Source organism: Lampris incognitus, chromosome 6 (assembly GCF_029633865.1).
Source record: "Lampris incognitus isolate fLamInc1 chromosome 6, fLamInc1.hap2, whole genome shotgun sequence".
NCBI classification, from domain to species: domain Eukaryota; kingdom Metazoa; phylum Chordata; class Actinopteri; order Lampriformes; family Lampridae; genus Lampris; species Lampris incognitus.
The window spans coordinates 18,892,315-18,915,920 of NC_079216.1; the positions used below are offsets into that span (position 1 = coordinate 18,892,315).

The 23,606-nt window shown below is 47.5% G+C and overlaps 1 protein-coding gene across 2 annotated transcripts in view; it reads left to right on the plus strand.

The window, feature by feature from the left end:
* tph2 (tryptophan hydroxylase 2 (tryptophan 5-monooxygenase)) overlaps nt 1–23,606 on the plus strand; it is a 28,222-nt gene that overhangs the window by 2,514 nt on the left and 2,102 nt on the right. The window contains exons 2-10 of one of the 2 annotated variants that reach the window (XM_056281350.1): nt 256–390; nt 1,661–1,844; nt 8,457–8,557; nt 9,230–9,297; nt 9,532–9,728; nt 9,895–10,030; nt 14,668–14,794; nt 15,121–15,216; nt 15,656–15,789. In XM_056281350.1, the coding sequence (XP_056137325.1) occupies nt 256–390; nt 1,661–1,844; nt 8,457–8,557; nt 9,230–9,297; nt 9,532–9,728; nt 9,895–10,030; nt 14,668–14,794; nt 15,121–15,216; nt 15,656–15,789 (1,178 nt within the window). Of the gene's footprint in view, nt 1–255; nt 391–1,660; nt 1,845–8,417; nt 8,558–9,229; nt 9,298–9,531; nt 9,729–9,894; nt 10,031–14,667; nt 14,795–15,120; nt 15,217–15,655; nt 15,790–23,606 lie in introns of both variants that reach the window. The other variant, XM_056281351.1, reaches the window with a different exon arrangement.

Below are 23,606 nucleotides of genomic sequence, written 5' to 3' on the forward strand. Positions count from 1 at the left end.
TCACACCTCCATGTGGATATCTGACTCAGCAGCAAGGGGACATGTAAGGGACCATTGAGTAAAATACATGTGCATTTAGTATCGGGGGTGGGGGGGGCAGGTGTGTTACGGGGCGTCGCCACCCATCTGGAGGGCTCCTAATAGACCCGGTACAGCATGCAAAGATTAGCGCCCATCAGTTGGGAGGGGTGTCTGGGAGCACAGACGACGCCGGACTGTCGGTTGAGGTGTTGACCCCTGACCTTTGCTCTGCAGTCCCGTCGGTCGTCCTTCTGTCCCATCAACGAGAATCCGGACAAAGAGAGCAGCGAGGAGTCTGGGAAGACAGCTGTGGTCTTTTCTCTGAAGAACGAGGTCGGCTACTTGGTCAAAGCCCTGAGGGTATTTCAGGTGGGTGTCCCGAAGCCACCTCAGAACGTGGCTAATTAATTTAACGAATCTTTTCATCTATTTATTTATTGATTTTCTTTCTGTTAAAGCCTGTTCTCTTGTTTTCTGCTGTCATCAGGGCCAGCTCAAGCCCTTTTCTTTGGGGCCCTGAGCAAAATTTGATTTGACCCCCCCCAGTCCTAAATACCACTTGTTACATGCACCTTGTGACCCTGCTTGTCATCTTCACTTTTTCTCCTTTTCCTTGCTCTTCTATTCACAGTTCCCACTCCATCTCTCTTCTCTTTTCTTTCCTCTTCCCCTCTTATTTCGTCATTCATTGTGCTCCTTATTTTCCTTCGTCGTCTCCTCCCAACCACTCCCTCTTTTTCACATTTGCCCTCCTCTTCTCCCCTTCTCTGTCCCCTCCCTCCCCTCTCCCTTCTTCGTTCGTTTTTTTGGGGGGGGGGGATTTGCCTCCTTTTTCTCCCAATTGTATCTGGCCAATTACCCCACTCTTCCGAGCCTTCGCTGCTCCACCCCCTCTGCCGATCCGGGGAGGGCTGCAGACTACCACATGCCTCCTCCCATACACGTGGAGTCGCCAGCCGCTTCTTTTCACCTGACAGTGAGGAGTTTCACCGTGGGGGGGGGGTCACGCTATTCCCCCCAGTTCCCCCTCCCCCCTGAACAGGTGCCAGGGAAGGCTCTGGTACAGTGACCAGGCCACATACCCACATCCGGCTTCCCACCCGCAGACCAAGCCAGAGGCAACACGGGGATTCAAACCAGGATCCTTGTGTTGGTAGACAATGGAACAGGCCGCTATGCGACCCGGACGCCCCTTCCTTCCTCATTCCTTTTAATCATGCTTTTTACTTCACCTTTGACAATCCCTCTGTACTTTACTGTTTTTATTAGCTGTAATTCTGATATTAATCAATATCCATTAATTAATGGACAATTACTGCTAATTAATCAATTGCTAATTAATTAATTAATATCTTTCTTCAGTAAACCCTATTTTGATTCATGTCATTCTATCTTGTTCGTTTTTCTTCCCTCTATCTTCTCTTCACTCAATAGTTATCCGTCTATTTTATTTCTGATCTTGTTTTTATTTCCTTGTCCCTGTATTTTCATCCCGTCTGTCTGTTTCCTTGCTTAGCCATTACCTGCCTTTATTTATCTGAACCTCTTCTCATGATGTGAAGCACGCTGCATTGCACTTAACCATGCAAAACACGCCATGTGACTGACGCGTGGCTGATCTGATCTGATTGATACGCAGGAGAGGCACGTGAACCTGAACCACATCGAGTCCCGCATGTCCAAGCGCATCGCCAACGAGGTGGAGATTTACGCCGACTGCAGCTGCAGCAAGAAAGATTTCAACGAGCTCCTGCAGCACCTCAAAGACCACGTCAACATCATCTCCTTCAACACCCCTGCCCACGTCTGGTCCACAGAGGCAGGTAACGGACCAGACACGTGTCACCGAACCAGAACCGCATCATTCCCCAAATACGGCGAGTGCACAGCGACGGCTTACAGAGCGCCACTGGCAATGCCGAGGCAGCAGGGGACAGTGTTGTAGTCGAGTCACTAAACCTCGAGTCAGAGTCGAGTCTCAAGTCCCCAGTGTTCGAGTCCAAGTCCGAGTCACCAAAGAAAAGTCGAGTCGAGTCCGAGTCGAGTCCCCATTACCTGAGTCCGAGTCGAGTCCCTATTGCCCTAGTCCGAGTCCGAGTCATCAAGGTTGAGTCTGAGTCGAGTTCCAGGATGGCTCCAGTGATCCACTCGGGCACAGTCAAAGATCTGACATTCAAATAAAAAAGGTCTACATTAAACAAAAATGACACAGCTGTCACCATTTCAAAGGGAGTTTATTTACTTTGTGACACGATAGCCAAACAAATGCACACCCACACACTCGCACACATGCACGCGCAAGCATGCGCGCACACACACATTTTTAGAACAGTCTGAATTTCTTTGACATTCTGACCATTGGATGTGCTTCAAAACACATTGATAGCTGTGAATAGCATGATATTAGCAAATGGTGGAAACAGTATACAGAAGTAAGTTCCACAGCATACAATACATTCATAAAAACAAGTCAAAAGACATTGTCTCTCAGGAATAGTTAGGAACAAAAGGCTGGTGGCACTAGTTTTAAGCATACACGTTGCATTTCAAAAACATAAGATCTGACAGCATGGAACTACTCAACCTTGCACGGTGAGGCCTCATCAAAATGCCTCCATGACTAAATACCCTTTCAATGGGCGCACTGGAGGCAGGGATAGAGAATACCTGTGTGGCAATCTGATAGAGGGTATGGAATTTGGATTTGTTTTGCTGCCAAAACCTGAGGCACGGGACTGAGTCAGAGTCCTGCTCAGCGATCAAGTCGAGGTATGCAGTCAACTGAGCCTGGCCAGACGGCTTCTTCTCGGCGGAGGAGGGAATCCTCCTATAGTGGGAGAACATTCTCAACTGCTTCTCAGGAGGAGACTCTGAAAGTTCACATTCCCCTGGTCCTGTTGCTTCCGCTGCATCTGCTGTTGATACCGCTTGCTTGTCACCCTCTGCCTTTATATACTCTGAAATGAGAGGGGGCATGGGGGACTCATTACAAATATGTTATTGACTAGGCCTACATGACAAATGACACGCCTATGTGCTTTATTGTAACACCTTCAAGGATATAAACATCACAACAATCAAATAGTTAATCACTTAACTAACGTTAATCAAAACATTTCTCACCTTTGACCTCAGTCTTCAGCACATCTTTGATGTCACTGTCCAGCTGCACATCATGTTCTAGCCACTGGAAGCCAAATGCTGGGTCCAACACAGATGCTATGAAGTAGGCATTGGTGAAAGGAAATTTGGTGGGGCCTCTTCCTTCAGCTGGCTCACATCCTGGTATCTTGACTGCACTGAAAACCTCTGCAAACCTTGTTTTCAAGGAGCTCTCCAGAGCTCTCACCAGAGGCCCACAGTATCTGGCTTTTCCTCTTATTTCCTGCAGGTGACAGCGCAGAGTGAGGACACAGGGCACAATCACACTGACGGTGACAGTAGTCTCACCCTGAGTTAGGTTGGTTGCCTCTAAGAACGGATCAAGAACTTCGATCAGTTCTTTAAGCTGAGCATACTCTCGCGGGGATAAGATAAGGCTTTTGTGCCCCTCTGATTCCAACACACTGGACAGCTTTTGCATGTCTAAATGCACATAAGCCTTCACCTGCTTCAGAGTGGAATTCCATCGTGTGGCATTCGCTGTTGGAATTGTTGCATCACCAAAACACGCTTCAAAGCAGTCTTTAAATGAGGTGCCACTGTGGAGGAGGTTGGCTGCACGGTATAGCTTTGCTAGGGTGCTTGACAGCCCACTGGTGTCTTTCAGACCATCTTTTATGACCAACTGCAGTGAATGTGTGAAGCATGATAGTCTCTGCATCTTACAGTTCTCAGCCAAAGTGTCATTGACTGTCTGTTGATCTTCTGGCATCAGGTCTTGCCATATTTCATCATCCTCCTCAAATGTGCTGGGATCATGAGCTTCAGCATCACAAGGATCCTCTAGGGGAAAGCTGGCCTGGAAAGCTTTTCTCATGTTGGATGCATTGTCAGTTATGACAAAGTTGATCTTGTCCTTAATCAGGTATTCTTCAGCACAGCATTCAAACATCATTGCAGTCTTCTCTCCCGAGTGTTTCCCATGCACTCTTTTGCAGGAAAGAAGATATGACTGAAGGCTGAGTTCCTGTTTTTTTTATCCATTGCCACTGTGTGTGCTGTCACTCCAAGGAATGACCGCATCTTTCGATCACTCCAAATGTCTGTGGTAACAGCAACACTCGATGCTTCTGCCAGCTGGCTCTTTATCTGTTCTTTCTTGACTTCCACCATTCCTGGAATGGTCACAGAGGAAATTGTGGATCTTGCTATGGGCCGGTACTGAGGGTCCAGGACATACAGGAAGTGCTTGAAGTCCTTGTTGTCAACGATGGAGAGTGGCAAGCAGCACTTAATGATTAGATCTTTTACAAGGGCATCACTTATAGCCTTCTGACGTGGATGTTTGAGGTCATACATCCTTTGCTGTCCATCATTCAAAAATGATGTAATAGTCTTCTGACCTGAAGCAGCTGGCATCACATCTGAAGCAGTGGAGGCACGGTATTCTTGGAACCTAGGGGAAGATAGGATACACACTTTAGCTTGCTGATGCCAAACTGTTTCAAGTAATCTTTCTCACAGCAAAAAATGTGTAGCGTTATAGCTATAACAATATGCAATAACAATACAAATGTTACACATTATACACATAGTTGTTTGAACTATAACCAGTTAAGTTACATATTTAGTTATCTATATAACTAACATTACCATATTAGTAGATTAACTAATGTAAGCTAGCTGGATAAGTGAAAAGTATGAGAAAAGATACATAATTTATGAGACTAACAGGACAGGGATTAATTAGCAAAACCCAGTCATTTAATTATTGATTTAAGTATGTTACACACTACCTAGCTGAGCTTTAACTCTCTATCCTCCGTGAGTCTGTATGTTTATTCTGTATGGGTCAGGGAGGGTGTGATTTTGTTAGAAGACAGAGCCAGTTCATAGTACTGTTCAAAAGCTACGTCGCGCGTGTCTATTTTTAGAATTTGACACACCCAATGCTGCATATATGCAAAGAAAATATCCCCATATTTACAGTAGCCTGTGCGGTGTCACCAATCACCATACGGTTCGCTAGTTTTCGGGACATCGGGGGGGGGGGGGGGGGGGGGAAATGCCACATCCGTCAAATCTCGTACCGTCTCCAGCTCTCAAGAAAACCAGTGGCGGCATCCACATTAGCTTTCTTCAATTAGTCCATTTAGCGAGTAATAGCCTACAATTATTTTTATTTGCATTGTAAAGTTGTGCACATTTTATCAACATTATTTGTGGATGCATATAGGCTAGACTTCTTCCTTCTCCGCACTTGGAGAATATTCATGGCGGAGATCTGCAATGTGCGGATTTGTTTTTGCTAGTTAAGATTAATGCTAACACGGTAGTTCAGAGTGGTGTGTTTTTTCCGTTAAGTGTATGCTACTTGGTAATTAGCTAAATGATAAATAAGAAAAATCAGTTTTAATCTCCCTATAACACGAAGACGCTGCGTGTTACTTACCAACTCATCATTAGTGAGATCGATGGCACGCTCGTACCGAAAGCGAACCGTACTGTGACTTTTCTGTGCAATGCTGCATTAGCATGCTAACAGTAACGTTACTTAACTTACCTATACAATCTCACTTGGTTCTAGTGATATGATATACCCGCCACACGACCTAACCCAACGGTTCTAGTGACATGATATACCCGCCACACCACCTAATCCAACATCTTGGACCAGTGGTTGAGTTACTTCAGAGGCTATTGTTACCGTAGCTAGATAGCTAGCTAGCTAACGTTAACTGATCACCAACCATATCATCAACTGACTGCATATCACTTACTTTTCTGGGTGCATCCTTGACAGATGTCTGTTGAAGTTTGAGGTTGTCCCGGTCTTCTCCTCAATAGTTCGTTTACATATCGAACATCTAGCAGTGATCTTGCTGGAATTTGTTGTAAAATCTGTGTAAGCAAAGCACACAATTCGGGGCGTCTCTTTAGGCATCTTCGCGCTACTGAACATGACGGTATGCACGCCACGTGAATCCGCATGTAGGTGGAACACACGTGCCTGCCCTTACACGAAATTGAATAATGTTACAGTATTAATATAGCTATCAATATATTTTAATAGGGCCTATTATTTTAAAAAAAATCTAACAAAAACAGTCTTTATCAATTAGAAAGTCAGAGTCCGGGTCTCCAACTTCCGAGTCCGAATGCAGTAAATTCGCGAGTCCAAGTCCAAGTCCGAGTCATCAGTGCTCAAGTCCAAGTCGAGTCACGAGTCATGAAAATCAGGACTCGAGTCAGACTCGAGTCCGAGTCCTGGACTCGAGTACTACAACACTGGCAGGGGACAGACACAGCAAGACCCCATGCACAGGACCTCCAGCACAGAGACAACTGTAGATGCAGTACTTTGTTATATTAAAATCAAAACGCTCTAAACAAAGGTGAATACCTTAGACAGTACTACAGGAACCAGAATTACAATCAGATAACACAACAGGGATGAAAATAACATGGGGGGCAAAGTACTGACAGGTTATAAGCAGCGTCACAGAGAAGCCGCCATGTCCTGATGGTTACTGACAAAAGCAGATAGACTCTCGAAGGCAGCAAATCAGATCCTGCATCAGTAAATGGAGTCAAACATCCACCTATCTATTATCTTCATCCATCCACCTATTCATTATCCAAACCGCTTCTCCTGCTCTCAGGGTGGCGGGGATGCTGGAGCCTATCCCAGCAGTCATTGGGTGGCAGGCGGGGAGACACCCTGGACAAGTCGCCAGTCCATCACAAGGCCAAAACACACACACACACACACACACACACACACACACACACACACACACACACACACACACACACACACACACACACACACACACACACACACCTAGGGAAAATCTAGTTCAGCCACTTCACCTTCATCACAAGAACATGCAAACTCCTCACAGAAGATGAGCCTGGATGACCCCCAAGGTTGGACTACCCCAGGGCTTGAATCCAGGACCTTCTTGCTGTGAGGCGACCACGCTAACCACTGCACCATCGTGCCGCCCTATCCATTATCTATACCTGCTTAATCCAATTCGAGGCAGCAGGGGGTTGGAGCCTATCCCAGCAGGTATTAAGCAGATGAAGGGGGACACCCTGGAGAGGTTGCCGGACCCCCGCTGGGCCAACACACACAAACCATTCACAACTATGGGTAGTTTTGAGAGTCTCCTGCTCAGTTACCATGCAAGTATTTGTTTGGAATGTTGCACCTGGAGAACCCCCCACCCCCACCCCCGAAATTCACACACGAAGGACGTGCAAACTCCCCAAAGATGGATTGCCATTGAACCCAGGGCCTTCTTGCTCTGAGGTGACAGTGCTAAACCACTGTGGTGTCCAGAGTCAAACATGCTTGTCTCAAATGATATTCAAAGAGTAAGTAAACCCTAGACCATTTTAGTGAGTTTGCATTTTAGTGAGTTTACAGGTTAAAAACCATGTAAAGGTTAAAAACGTGCCAGGCTGGTCTTGGTGCTCGTAACGTTGGCATAGCAGGATAAACACAGCTGATGTGCTGGCACACCTAATTCAAACAGAGCCATTATTAATTTTATTAGCTGCAGCTATGTTTATCCTGTTATGCTAACATCACAGAGTACCAAGATCAGCCTGCCATGTTTTTAAACCTTACATGGTTTTAACCCGTAGATGTAAGCAAGCTCACTAAAATGGTCTATGGTTTGATTTTGAGATACTTTATTGATCCCCGTGCGTGCAGAAATCCCGCTCTACATTTAACCCATCCTAGCTGTGTAGCTAGGAGCAGTGGGCAGCCGCCGTGCAACATCCGGGGACCAACTCCAGTTCGTCTTGCCATGCCTCGGTGAGGGGCAGACAGGAGTATTAACCCTAACATGCAAGTCTTTTTTGTATGGTGGGGGGAACCGCAGCACCCGGAGAAAACCCACCGCAGACACGGGGAGAACATGCAAACTCCACACAGAGGACGACCTGGGATGACCCCCAAGGATGGACTACCCCGGGGTTCGAATCCAGGACCTTCTTGCTGTGAGGCGACAGCACCAACCACTGCGTCGTTACTCTGTAAAGACAGAACAGAGTGATTGCAACCAAGTTGAGATAGCGATAGCCATATCAGCTGGATGAGCAGTTTATTTTCATGTGATCAACAAATAACCTCTTTCTTTATCCACTCCAGATCAATATAGTGTCTAAGATGTGTTAGATGTGCACTCCCCCAAGGACAGGTTATGGTTTTGCTGCAGTTCTCCCCCCCCCCTTTTTTTTGGCGATCCTGAGCACATTCACAAATTTCTTTTTAAAAGTCTTTTGTGATTTGTCCCCTTTCTTTCCCTTCATCCTAGACGGAGAAGACGTCCCGTGGTTTCCGATGAAAATCTCCGAGCTGGACCAGTGCTCTCACCGGGTGCTGATGTACGGATCAGAGCTGGATGCTGACCATCCCGTAAGTCACTAGAAATGTTCATGTACCTTTTCCATGTTGGGTGTGATGCTGGCTTGGAGGTTAGCACTGACACCTCACGGCATGTGGGCCTTGGCTTTGGTTCCAGCCCTCGTGCGGGACGTCCTATTTCAGCGAGGGGTTGTAATATAGTGTAGTGAATTCAGGGGGCAGTCCGGGAACCGCCACAGCCGGGACGTGAACCCGTGTTTCCCACACCACAAGCGACAACGTTAACCAGTCGACTAAAGGGTCCGACCCGTTAGTCAGGGACCAATGTGTCTACTTATCCATGCGCGTTACAATAGACACACAGGTTAAAGGCCTGGGGATGAGTTTTTATTTGTCATGGATCAAGTGTTTTTCTATTTCACCTTGTTTTGTGATATTGCTATGAAGTTTAAATGCTACATTGCATTGCTACACTCTTACCCAGTGTGACTTACAATTACACGAGGTCAGTGTCTGGCTTAAGAGCACATCGGCGGGACACATTGCTGATGATGGTGTATATATTGGCTGTTGTGACATTGAGCTAGCGGTTTTTGACAACAAACCAAGGTTTTTGGCTTTGGGGCATGAAATCAAATTTGTTTTAAGATAATGAAATGGCAGAAAAACAATAAAATAATCACAAATAAATGTGAATGCTCAAACTTCTCCTTTTCCCACCAGGGCTTTAAAGATAACGTCTATCGGCAGCGGCGAAAATACTTTGTGGAAGTGGCGATGAATTATAAATTGTAAGCATCGCTATCTCTGTTTCCTCACCTAATCACTAGTGAGTCACGCATTCATCTTCAACCTTGTTAGATGTAAAAATCTTGCATCTCTTGAAAGTGCCCCTTTCAAGGGAAAACTTGTCATGTTTCTCTGTAGTCCATTGTGTGTCTGTGTTAGCTGTCCTCTCGCCGCATATACACAAATGGACTAGCAGTACTAAGTTAACCACGACCTCCCTCTTCGCTCCACCCCAGCGGGCAGCCCATCCCTCGTATTGAGTACACCCCGGAGGAGATAAGGACTTGGGGTGTGGTTTTTAGGGAGCTAACCAAGCTGTATCCCACCCACGCCTGCCGGGAGCACCTGAACAACCTGCCCCTGCTCACCAAGCACTGTGGCTACAGAGAAGACAACATACCACAGCTGGAGGACGTGTCCCTGTTTCTGAGGGGTACCTTCTACTTTTTAGTAATGAGAATAGGAAATGGGAATAATAGAATGCGGGGGGGGGCTACTTTTGAAAAGCACCCAAACTGATGAGAGAGGATTTAAATTAATTGTGATTTAACTACAGCTGATGGTTGACTTGTGATTGAGTCACCTTTGTTTGTTTTCAGAGAGGTCTGGCTTCACGGTGCGTCCAGTAGCAGGTTACCTATCCCCCAGAGACTTCCTGGCTGGTCTGGCCTATCGAGTCTTTAACTGCACCCAATATGTCCGCCACAGCACCGACCCTCTCTACACACCCGAGCCGTGAGTGTGCTGAACCCGCACGGGCACCGCGCAAGAGTTCCACTACTTCGTGGTACTACTTGCTCAAATGTGCTAGCCTTGCGAGTCAGACCAATCTTGCGCGTTGATCATGAGGATCTTTGGCGAGATGGGTCTGGCCTGCTTATAACTAAGTGGTCATAAATAGGTTGGGCCGTCCGAAAAACGGACGGTCCAATCACGATTAAGACAAATCCCAGGGGGCTGCGTAGTTGAGATGCGGAGCAGCAGAAAAGACACGAGGATGAGCAGCCCGGATTCGCGTCGTACTGCTTTTCTGTCGGAGAGAATTTTGAATTACAAGGCCGATTTAATGTAAGTAAGTAAGTCAAATTTTTATTTATATAACACTTTTAAAAACACACAGTTACAAAATGTTTTACACTCAATACAGAAGATACGAAGAAATATATGAAATAATTGAATGAATATAAAACATGGCATAGGGAGTAACAGACCAAGCTAAAAATGAACCAAAACAGAGGGCAGTGGTGGGGATCTATAAAAAGGCTTGCCTGACAAGATGGGTTTTTAGAAGCTGCTTTAAACAGTCTAAAGATTCAGCAAATCTAATGAATTGGGGAAGTAAGGGCTAAAGCTGCAAAGGCACGGTCACCTTTTGTTTTGCAGTTGGAGTGAGGGAGGAAAATGTAATCAATAAGATCTCATAGATTATTCTGAATTTTACACGAAGTCAATGGAGGGAGGCAAGAATAGGGTTAATATGGGACCTATGGCTAGTTCTAGTTGGTAGTCTAGCAACTGCATTCTGAACCAATTGTAGACGATTTAAAGTAGTTTGGTTGAGGCCAGAGTTAAAGGGAGTCACAGTAATCTAGACGGGAGAAAATAAAAGTCCATTAGCTAAATGTGAATTAATATTTTGATATCCTGACTTTTGCAATATCTCTTAGCTGAAGAAAACAGGATTGGACAAGCTTAGTAACATGGTGATCAAAAGACATTCTGGTCAAAGATGATACCAAGATTTTTAGCGGTAGGTTTGATGTTTGAATGAAGTCGACCAATAAACTGATCAACTGCAGTGGCAACATTCTCAGGAACAATTAAGTGAACTTCAGTTTTGTCAGGGTTTAGATGGAGGAAATTAAGGAACATCCAGTGTTTGGTGGCAGCTAAGCAATCGTGGAGGGAGGACAGTTGATTCGGGTTATTGGGTTGGGCAGAGAAGTAGATCTGAGTATCATCAGCATAACAGTGGTATGACATGTCTTGAAAGTGACTAAACAAATGACCCAGAGGAAGCATGTATAAAGAGAAGAGGATTGGCCCAAGGACAGACCCCTGAGGGACCCCACACAGTAGGGGAGCAGGCAAGGATACAAGATTGTTAATACAAACATTAAAACATCTATTAGTCAGATAAGAGCGAAACCAATTTAACGCCCTACCAGAAATGCCAACCCAGTTTTCCAACCTAACAAGTAAGATGGCATGATCGATGGTATCAAATGCAGCGGTTAAATCTAGAAGAATAAGAAAAGAGTATTCACCTTTATCAGCATGCATAAGAATGTCATTGGACACTCTTAGTAATGCAGTCTCAGTACTAGTGACGAAAGCCGGACTGAAATTTATCAATGTTTTGACCCCCAGTCAGCTGCAGGATTTGGTCCACAACACTTTTTAAAAGCATTTTGTATAAAAATAAAGTTTGGAAATCGGTCTGTAATTCGCTACCCTTGCCAAATCAAGATTTTTTTGAGGAGGAGGGGCTGAATACAGGCAATTTTAAAATAGTCGGGTACAGACCCAGATGTGAGTGAACATTTGATGATAGAGAGCAGGCTGGGACCTAAGCCAGGGAGGATGGATTTTAAAAAATAAAATTCAGAGCTATATCACAGGGACTGGAGGAGGGATGCATAAGGGCTACAGTATTTACAAGGAACTGTAGAGAAATGGGAGCAAACTCCAACATTAAAACCGGATGGTTGAAAGGGATGGGGGGCAGTGGGGGTAAAATTGGACCTTCGACCATCAATCTTGTCAGCAAAGAAAGACAAGAAATGTTCAGTCATTAGCAGAACAGGCAGAAATGGTAGGAAGAGGGGGATTCACAAGTTGATTGATAGCACGAAACAGAAACTATTACTCTCAATCAAGTCAGAGAAGTAAGCAGCTCTTGCATCTTTAATAGTTTGATTCAATTTAGATAATAACTCCTTCATATGGAGTTGATGAACTTCAAGAGTAGATTTTTTTCCATCTGCGTTCGGCCTTCCTATAGTCCCTTCTTTTTTGATGGATGTTTTCATTGATTCAAGGGGTTGTGTTAATAACTGGGACAGCCCTGGAAGTATATGGAGCCAAAAAAATCAAGGGCAGATGTACATAAATCATTACAAATAAGATAAGATAAGATACTCTATTGTCATTGTGCGCACTCAGCGAAATTTCATTTGCTGACTCTCAGACCAGCAGCACTACACAAGGTGAATGACTAAAAAAAAGATAAAAACAGCATTTAATATAAACAAGTGAGGTAGTAAAAATAATTGAGGTAGAAAACGGATAATGAAACAATAAAAGATAGCAGCAGCTTTTAAACCAACTAACTCGGTCATTAATGTTGGCGAGGTGAGGAGGGCAGCTGGCCTGACTGGAAAAGTAACTAGAAGACATGGCTGCTAACAGCTTATTAAAGATGCGAGAGTTAATTACGTGTTAATTTAACCCCGAGAGTGTACAAATGGATCCTTTTGGGTCCATTTGTACACTCTCGGAATTAAATTAACACTCATGGAGTTAAACTACCACTCAGGATTTTACTGTGATAGGTGGCAAAGGCGCATCAAAGGTAATACATTTATGGTCAGAGACAAAATTGATCGTACTCAGGGAATTGAGGGACATGTTCAGGGTGAAAACTAAATTAAGGGTGTGCCCACGGTTATGTGTGGGGCCAGTGACATGCTGCACAAGGTTAAAAGATTTAGAGATGTTTAAAAAAATCTATGTCAAATGAGTTAAACGAATTGTCAGTATGAATGTTAAAATAACCAACTATAATGGCCTTATCAAATTCAAGAACAAGAGAGACAATACCTCAGAGAATTTATTGAGAAAAGCTGTAGATTTGGGGGGGGGACAATAAATGATTATACGGAATATTGGTTTGCCACATACAATTTTAAAAGTTAAGATTTCAAAACTATCAAAAGAACCACAAGTAAAAGGAATACAAGTGTAATGGTTCTTAAAAGCAACTACCATGCCCCCACTACAGCCTGTTAACCCGGGTGCGTTCAGGAAATCATAGCTGGCTGGGCAGAGCTCCACTAGAGAGCAGCACTCCTCAGGTTGAAGCCAGGTCTCAGTAAGAAATAAAGCCAAGGTTGAGGAAACTAATTAAATCGTTGAGAATAAAAGAGTTATTTGACATGGACTGGGCATTTAAAAGAGCAAAAACAACTGGAATAAGGGGCTGAGGTGGACTGGAATCACTACAGCAGACTGTAATCAGAATCAGAATCAGAATCAGAATCAGAATACTTAACTGATCCCCGAGGGGAAACCGGGTATCAAGTTGTAATCAAATCTTTCTTTGAACATTTTTCATTGGAACGGAGAACTGTTCGATGCATGTTAACAGAGTTATGTTGTACCCCTCCTGCAAAGCAGAAGAGGAGCAAGGAGTCATTTTGTACTCAGGATTTTTACAGGTTGAAATATCTAGTTAAGGTTTTGCTGGATACACCTACTTTTCTGCTCAGCAGCACTTTTCATTCATAAGTTCACATGCGATCACCCGCAGTCTGAAAATTCTCCTACTGTTTGTCTGTGAACGTTCTCATTCATCCAGGTCATGGTTATCCAAAGGAGTTGAATCAAGTGCAACTGGACTTGGTATATATCCGTGAAGATGTTTCACCTCTCATCCAAGAGGCTTCATCAAACTAGCTTGGTCTAGTCAGAAAGGCACGAACTGATGAAGCCTCTTGGATGAGAGGCGAAACGTCTTCACGGATATATACCAAGTCCAGTTGCACTTGATCCAATTCCTTTGGATCCCCTACTGTTTGACACCAGGAAACTCAACTGGACCACACAACTTTATCATCATTATTATTATTATTTTCTCACCAACTGTACCTGGCCAATTACCCCACTCTTCCGAGCCGTCCTGGTCGCTGATCCACCCCCTCTGCCAATCCGGGGAGGGCTGCAGACTACCACATGTCTCCTCTGATACATGTGGAGTCGCCAGCCGCTTCCTTTCCCCTGACAGTGAGGAGTTTCACCAGAGGGCCGTAGCGCGTGGGAGGATCACGCTATTCCCCCCAGTCCCCCCCCCAACAGGCGCCCCGACTGACCAGAGGGGGCGCTAGTGCAGCGACCAGGACACATACCCACATCCGGTTTCCCACCCGCAGACACGGCCAATTGTGTCTGCAGGGACACCCGACCAAGCCGGAGGTAACACGGGGATTCGAACTGGGATCTCCGTGTTGGTAGGCAACGGAATAGGCCACTACGCTACCCGGACGCCCCGTCACAGAACTTCATTCTTTTAGTTTTTAGAGATAGCATACTGGAAACCCTCGATAAGAATATTTTCAATAGGACATGTCTTAACATTTTTCTTTTGGTCGCAGGGACACGTGCCATGAACTACTGGGTCACGTGCCACTTTTAGCCGATCCGAAGTTCGCTCAGTTCTCACAAGAAATTGGTCTGGCGTCTCTAGGAGCGTCTGATGAGGATGTACAGAAACTGGCAACGGTTAGTCTGGAAACAAACATTTCAGTGCTTAAGTCTACAGCAGACATGCAAAGAAAGTCATGCCCACTGCCTCATACCCAGCACCAAAACCTTTTCACCCAGAAGACCCAGTCGCACAACGATTCAGTGTTTTGAACTTCCTCAAGTTGTACAGCTCTGCATTTTACACAGACTTGAACAGAGCATGAACCGGAGCAGAGCATGCATTAATCAGTAAAACTATATCTATATGTTTGATATGATATGATAATATTAATCATAGTGAAAAATACTATCTAGATCCATCTATCTGAGCTCACTGTATGTTCATCTTGTGTTTTGAACAGTGCTACTTTTTCACCATTGAGTTTGGGCTCTGCAAACAGGAGGGTCAGTTAAGAGCTTATGGGGCCGGTCTGCTGTCCTCTATTGGGGAGCTGAGGGTAAAGGAATAGACACTCCCACTTCTCTCTCTCTCTCTCTCTCTCTCTCTCTCTCTCTCTCTCTCTCTCTCTCTCTCTCTCTCTCTCTCTCTCTCTCTCTCTCTCTCTCTCTCTCTCTCTCTCTCTCTCTCTCTCTCTCTCTCTCTCTCTCTCTCTCTCTCTCTCTCTCATACACACACACAAACAAACAAAAGACACACAGGACAAGCACAATACCATACACATCGCCTGATGAACATACACGCACACACACAGACACACACACGTACATAGTGTGTCAATATCACAGTTGATTTCTTAGCCTTTACAAAACAAGTCTGGCAATGGCGAGCAGTAAGATGGCGATAACACACACATTAGGCACACATACACAAATACACAAAAAAAAACCCAAAAAACAAAAGACCTAGAACTCTGCTGTTCCCCCTGTGTCCTCCAGCATGCCCTGTCTGATAAGGCCTGTGTGAAGATGTTTGACCCACGGACCACCTGCTACCAGGAATGCCTCATCACAACCTTCCAAGATGTCTACTTTGTCTCGGAGAGCTTTGAAGAAGCCAAGGAGAAGATGCGGTAGCGTAAAACATTCAGGCTTTTCTCCTTTGCTTTACAGGTTTCTTCTCCACCACAATGACGAGCAGTTGTAAGAATCTCAAGGTGCAGCCAAGATGAGGAGTGTGTCCATTTTGGGAACCTCAGAATTGCATCTCTGCTCTTCGCAGATGATGTGGTTTTGTTGGCTTCATCAGAACACGACCTCCAGCACGCACTGGGGTGGTTTGCAGCTGAGTGTGAAATGGCCGGGATGAGAGGCAGCACCTCCAAGTCTGAGGCCATGGTTCTCTACCGGAAAATGGTGGATTGCTCCCTCTGGGTTGGGGATGACTTGTTGCCTCAAGTGAAGGAGTTGAAGTATCTCAGGGTCTTGTTCACGAGTGAGGGTAGGATGGAGTGGGAGATTGACAGACAGATTGGTGCAGCATCAGCAGTAATGTGAACGTTGTACCGGACCATTGTAGTGAAGAGGGAGCTGAGCCGGAAGGCAAATCTCTCAATTTACCAGCCAATCTTCGTTCCAACCCTCACCTATGGTCATGAGCTTTGGGTAGTGACTGAAAAGGTGAGATCGTGGATACAAGCGGCTGAAATGAGTCTCCTCAGTAGGGTGTCTGGGCTCAGCCTTAGAGATAGGGTGTGGAGCTGGGACATCCCAAGGGAGCTCGGAGTAGAGCCGCTGCTCCTTCGCATCGAAAGGAGCCAGATTAGATAGTTAGGGCATCTGATTAGGATTCCTCCTGGGCGCCTTCCTTTGGAGGTTTACTGGGCACGGCCAACTGGGAGGAGACCCCGAGGTAGACCCAGAACTTGCTGGAGGGACTACATGTCCAATCTGGCCTGGGAACACCTTGGGATCCCCCAGGAGGAGCTGGAGGGTGTTGCTGGGGAGAGGGACGTCTGGAGTGCCCTACTTAGCTTGCTGCCACTGCGACCCGACCCCAGAAAAGCGGCTGATGATAAGATGAGATGATGAGAGATGTAAGAAACAACTAGGATTCATCTGTCCACCCCAGTGTTGTAATACTGTTTATTTAATCCAGCCAAGCTTCAGGCCCGTGAGTGGAAGGACACACTAGGAGAGAAGTTTTCTGGATCCATGCACAATGTATTAAAAAGAACAGTTCATCCAAGGGTTTTTTTTTAACAGGGTTTATTTCAGACTCATCATAACTTGAGTGCAGTCCCGTCTCTCACCCATTATGGTAGTCTGATACTCACACAGAGCGAGGTCAGGCGGCTGGGTGCATCAGTGATCTTTTGCACCCTCGCAGCCCCAGGACCAAGAGCTCTTGGTAATCCCTTAGGCTAGAGATAAAGGCAGATCTTCCATTTTTTACTGAAACATTTATTCTACTGATCGATCTTCTTTTGATGTCAGATTATTGGAATTCGCTACCCTCTAAAAGTTTTCTCTTGCTTTCACTCTGTTGAAATATGCTTCATGTTCATTTTGCTCTGTGCAGTCGTTTTGCACATCGCCTCCTCTGCTTTTAGTCTGTTTTGTTTAACTACACGTATAATTTTTTTTATGTTCGTATCGTATTTTCTGTTTTGCTGCTCTCGTTTCTACCATTTCGAATCCATCTGGAACCCCAGCTCCCACTAGAGCAGTACGGTGGGGGGAGGGGGAATAAAACGAGGAGAGGACAGCAAAAGAATCGGGTAATAGGAGACATAGGGTAAAACCAACAAAACAATAAAAAAACACTAGAAATTTTCTGCAAAAATCGCCCCCCCCTTTTTTTTTGTTGTTCTCCCCAATTGTATCCGGCCAATTACCCCACTCTTCCGAGGTTCCCCGGTCGCTGCTCCGGGGGGGGGGGGGGCTGCAGACTACCACATGCCTCCTCCGATCCATGTGGAGTCGCCAGCCGCGTCTTTTCACCTGACAAGTGAGGAGTTTCGCCGGGGGGGGGGGTGACGTAGCGCGTGGGAGGATCACGCTATTCCCCCCGCCGAACAGGCGCCCCGACCGAGCAGAGGAGGCGCTAGTGCAGTGACCAGAACACATACCCACATCCGGCTTCCCACTCGCAGCCGTTTTTTTTTCCTTCCCCCCAATTGTATCCCGCCAATTACCCCACTCTTCCGAGCTGTCCCGGTCGCTGCTTCACCCCCTCTGCCGATCCGGGGTGGGCTGCAGACTACCACATGTCGCCTCCGATACATGTGGCGTCGCCAGCCACTTCTTTTCACCTGACAGTGAGGAGTTTCCCCAGGGGGACGTAGCACGTGGGGGGATCACGGTATTCCCCCCAGTCCCCCCCGAACAGGCGCCCGGACCGACCAGAGGAGGCGCCAGTGCAGCGACCAGGACACGTACCCATATCCGGCTTCCCACTCGCAGACACGGCCAATTGTGTCTGTAGAGACGCCGACCAAGCCGGAGGTAACACGGGGATTCAAGCCGGCGATCCCCGTGTTGGTAGGCAGCTGAATAGACCGCTACGCTACCCGGACGCCCCTTCTGGAGAAATCTTGAGCGTGTCTGCTGATAAGTGCCCTCATAGCTTGACCAGTACAAGTCGTACCGACAGACTGTTTTCATAATGCGCATCACAAGTCTTCAGTGAAGACGCTGAAGTATTATATGTGTACCTGTAGAGCCGAAGTAACGGAGAAGACCGTAGGTTCACACTTTAGCCGTGTAGGCAACTTTCTTTAATCCACGGTAAATCAGCGAGACAAACAAAACCCACAGCTCGACTGAGCGGAGGTGGCAAGAATAACCAGAAAACTGGCTGGACAACCATAACTTAACCCTGCGTTAACCTGCCAGGGCAACCATGACTTAACCCTTAGTTCCTGGGTTGAATTCTGTCCCCAATACATGTCCACCACATGAGCCCCCCCAGAATTCGCCCTAGTAATCGAAGTCAGGCAGGCGCGGGTGGACGACAGGCCGTCCGCGGCGGCTCCGGATAACAGGGGCCGGAGTGTCTGTGGGAGGCATTGACGCGGGCCTGTGGAGGTCGGCCTGAGGAGCAGAAGAGGCAGCTCGGGTCCGTGGCCTGGTCAGCAGCCATCTGTGCATAGTCAAGGCCTAGGTGGACCGCTCCAATCACTGCCCTAGACAGGCAGTCAGCTAGCTGGTTAGACTTACCAGCGACGTGCTGGATGTCGGTAGTGAATTCCGAAATGTAGGAGAGTTGTCGCTGCTGGCGAGCGGACCATGGCTCAGCCATCTTGGACATGGCAAACGTGAGGGGCTTGTGGTCCACGTACGCAGTAAACTCGCGGCCCTCTAGCAGGAAACGGAAATGCCGGACGGCGAGCCAGAGACCGAGGAGTTCCCTGTCAAAAGTACTATACTTGCGCTCTCGGGGTGTAAGCTGGCGACTGAAAAAGGCCAAAGGCTGCCAAGCCCCCCCCACCCACTGTTCGTGAACCGCACCAACAGCATAGTCCGATGCATCCGTGGTTATGGAAATAGGCGCTGTAGGTGAAGGATGCGCTAGCAGGGTAGCCTGGGAGAGCGCAGCTTTAGTCTCGGTGAACGCACGGTCCCGCTCTGCTGTCCAGTCGACCGCCTGGTTGGGGGACATGCCTTTCAGCGCCTCGTACAGTGGCCGGATGATAAAGGCGGCTCGAGGAATGAAGCGGTGGTAGAATGTCACCATCCCGATGAACTCCCTGAGCGCACGAGCTGTTTGGGGGCGCGGAAAGGCCGCCACCGCTTCCACCTTTGAGGGCAGGGGGACTGCCCCGTCCCCAGTGATGCGGTGCCCGAGGAAATCAATGGCTGTCAGCCCGAACCGGCACTTCGCGGGGTTGACGATCAGCCCATGCTGGCTGAGGCGTGTGAAGAGGGCATGAAGATGGGACAGGTGTTCTTCCTCGGAGGCGCTGGCGATGAGTATGTCGTCCAAATAGACGAAGATGAAAGGAAGGCCACGGAGCACTGAATCCATCAGCCGCTGAAAGGACTGGGCCGCGTTTTTGAGTCCAAATGGCATTCGTAGGAATTCAAATAGGCCGAATGGGGTTGTCACCGCTGTCTTGGGGATGTCTGAGGGGTGCACGGGAACTTGATGATAACCACGGACCAGGTCGACTTTTGAGAAGACGCATTTGCCAGACAGGTTTGCAGAAAAGTCCTGGATATGTGGGACAGGATAGCGGTCAGGCGTGGTGGCGTCATTTAGTCGGCGGTAGTCCCCGCATGGGCGCCAACCTCCATCAGGCTTAGCGACGATGTGGAGTGGGGACGCCCACGGGCTGTCAGAGCGGCGGATGATCCCCATGCGTTCCAGGTGCTCGAACTCAGACTTGGCAATGGCGAGTTTGGCGGGGTCGAGACGCCTGGCTCTGGCGTAGACCGGGGGCCCCTTCGTAGCAATGTGATGCTCCACCCCATGCTTAGCGGTGGGTGCAGAGAAGGTAGGCTGGGTGAGGTCAGGGAACTCAGCGAGGAGGCGGGTGAACTTGTCTGCCTCTGAGAGAGAGTTGGCTAGACCTGCATAGGCCGCTTCCCTCCGCGTACATGCGAAGGAGGAGAAGGTTAAGGCATCGACCAGACGGCTGTTCTGAATGTCCACTAGCAAACCGTAAGCGCACAAAAAATCAGCTCCGAGGAGGGGAAGCGTTACATTGGCCATGACGAACTCCCACGTGAAACGTTGTCCACCAAAACACAGTTCTACAGACCGCACGCCGTAGGTGTGGATAGGGCTGCCGTCAGCCGTCGCCAACTGGGGGCCCCGCTCCCCGCCCATGATGTCGACGTCAGTAGCAGGGAGCACGCTTCTCTGTGCGCCCGTGTCACAAAGAAATCGCCGACCGGAGATGGTGTCGAGGATGAAGAGTAGCCTGCTCGTATCGCCAACACTCATGGCCACTACTGAGTGTTGGCCCTCTCGTTTCCCGTCGGCCTGTAGTTGCAGGGGGAACGGCACCGTTTAGCTTTCGCACCAAATCGAGCGTGGTACATACAGAGTCCAGAGGGCTTGTAGCGGTCTGATGCTGTGGCGCCACCGTCGGGCCACGCCCGCGATGTCGGCGGGGGGCCAGTGAAGGTAGGAGCCAGCACCCCGGCATGGGAGGAACGTTGTGTAGCGACGAAGAATCGGTCAGCCTCCTTTGCCAGCTCACCGGGGATCAGTGATGGTGGAGTTAGCGCGCGCAGTCTGGACGTGGGGCGGCATGTTGCGCAGAAACAGCTCCATAAACAGGAAATATGGCTTTTCTTGACCCAGTAGGTTTAACATCCTGCTCATTAGCTCCGATGGTTTGCCATCTCCCAAGCCCTGAATTGCGAAGAGGCGACGTGCTCTCTCCGTTGCTGACAGTTCAAAAGTTTCAAGGAGGAGATGTTTAAGTGCAGCGTATTTACCATCGGCCGGTGGGTTGGTTATGAAACCGCTTATCCTGGAAGCCGTAGCGCACCCCAGCGCTGCCACTACGTAGTAGTACCTGGTCTCGTCTGCTGTTATGTCTCTGAGCGCGAACTGTGCCTCAGCCTGCGCGAACCATGTAGCCGCGGAAGACTCCCAAAACTCCGGCAGTTTAATTGCAACGGCGTTCGTAGCCATAATGTGTGTGGTTTCAGAAAACTTATCCGAAAACCGACGTCGGGGTCACCAGTGTAGAGCCGAAGTAACGGAGAAGACCGTAGGTTCACACTTTAGCCGTGTAGGCAACTTTCTTTAATCCACGGTAAATCAGCGAGACAAACAAAACCCACAGCTCGACTGAGCGGAGGTGGCAAGAATAACCAGAAAACTGGCTGGACAACCATAACTTAACCCTGCGTTAACCTGCCAGGGCAACCATGACTTAACCCTTAGTTCCTGGGTTGAATTCTGTCCCCAATACGTGTCCACCACATACCTACTGGTTACGGTATAGGAGCTGTTGCAGTTTAAAAACTGTCTTCATCTGTTTTTTGAAAAGAACGGATGATGGCAGTTTTAAGAGCTCAGTTTAACATGGCAGTCTATGGGAGTTTTGGTCAGCACTCTGTGCTCGGAGGCAATGTATTCCAAAAATAGAAATAAAAAAGTAAGTCATGCTACAATGAAAGTCATACTGGGTGAGAGAGGACAAATGTAACTACGTCTGGATATATAAATTGTCCCTGACGGTTGGAAAGTGTGGGAATTGAAAGTGGTGGAAAGAGGGTTTTTTTTTTTTTAGAAAAAAAAGTTCAGGTATGGCTGTTAAGCGTGTGGGTCACGTGGAGAAGCCTCTCGCTGCGACCTGCGGGAAGGCGTGGTGGACAACGCACTTCCTGAATATTGTATGTGGGCGGGGTTAGATGTGGGAGGAGTTGGATGTCCGCCACGCCTTCCCGCAGGTCGCAGCGAGTGGTACTTGGTCATGTGACGCACTCTCGCTCTGAACGTTCCCGACCAATACACACCCATTACAAACGGTGAAACGGGCGATTTCGTAAAAATCGCATTAGATCCTAAAATATCGATTTAGCTCAACAAAGTCTGAAGTTTTGTGAGCCGTTTAAAGTTTCAACCATGTTTCTACGTTAAATTATGAAGAAGTAATGTGGCTCCAAAGAAGGGTGGGTTTGATCGTTTCCACGACGACCCCCCGTTGTTGTTTTTCTGTGGGGATTTCTCGCATTTTTGCGACGTTCATGGCCCGTCGAGTCGCTAAAGTAAAGGGCACACCTTTCCCGATGGAACCGCATGTTTTGGGGTATAATTTGCGGGGTTTTCCCCCTCAAAACTGCGGGACTAGTTAGGCGGCAAAATGTGTACGGAAGAAGAATAAAGGCCTTTACACACAGGGGGCGTTTGTCGTGCGATTAATTTGCACGACACTAGTTTTTTTTCGAACTGCTGTTTTTGTCACGAGTACTTTCACACAGAACGCGAATACTACGCGGCGAAATCTTTTCGGAACGAGATCGATTTCGCAGCAACTTGATTGATTGATTGATTGAGTGATTATTGCGTTGCACAGCAGGCACATCTACTACTACTTTCGGCTGCTCCCGCTAGGGGTCGCCACAGCGGATCATCCGTTTCCATCTCTTCCTGTCTTCTGCATCTTCCTCTGTCACACCAGCCACCTGCATGTCCTCCCTCACCACATCCATAAACCTCCTCGTTGGCCTTCCTATTTTTCTCTTCCCTGGCAGCTCCATATTCAGCATCCTTCTCCCAATATACCCAGCATATCTCCTCCACACATGTCCAAACCATCTCAATCTTGCCTCTCTTGCTTTGTCTCCAAACTGTCCAACCTGACTGGTCCCTCTAATATAATAATTCCTAATCCTGTCCTCCTTCATTACTCCCAGTGAAAATCTTAGCATCTTCAACTCTGCTACCTCCAGCTCCGCCTCCTGTCTTTTCGTCAGTGCCACTGTCTCCAAACCATATAACATAGCTGGTCTCACAACCATCTTGTAAACCTTCCCTTTAACTCTTGCTGGTACCCTTCTCTTGCAAATCACTCCTGACACTCTTCCCCACCCACTCCACCCTGCCTGCACTCTTTTCTGCACTCCCTATTACTTTGGACAGTTGACCCCAAGTATTTAAACTCATATGCCTTCGTCACCTCCACTCTTTGCATCTTGACCATTCCACTGTCCTCCCTCTCATTCACGCATAGGTATTCCATCTTGCTCCTACTGACTTTCATTCCTCTTCTCTCCAGTGCATACCTCCACCTCTCCAGGCTCTCCTCAACCTGCACCCTACTCTTGCTATAGATCACAATGTCATCCGCAAACATTATAGTCCATGGAGACTCCTGCCTGATCTTGTCCATCAACCTGTCCATCACCATTGCAAACAAGAAAGGGCTCAGAGCCGATCCTTGATGTAATCCCACCTCCACCTTGAACCCATCTGTCATTCCAACCG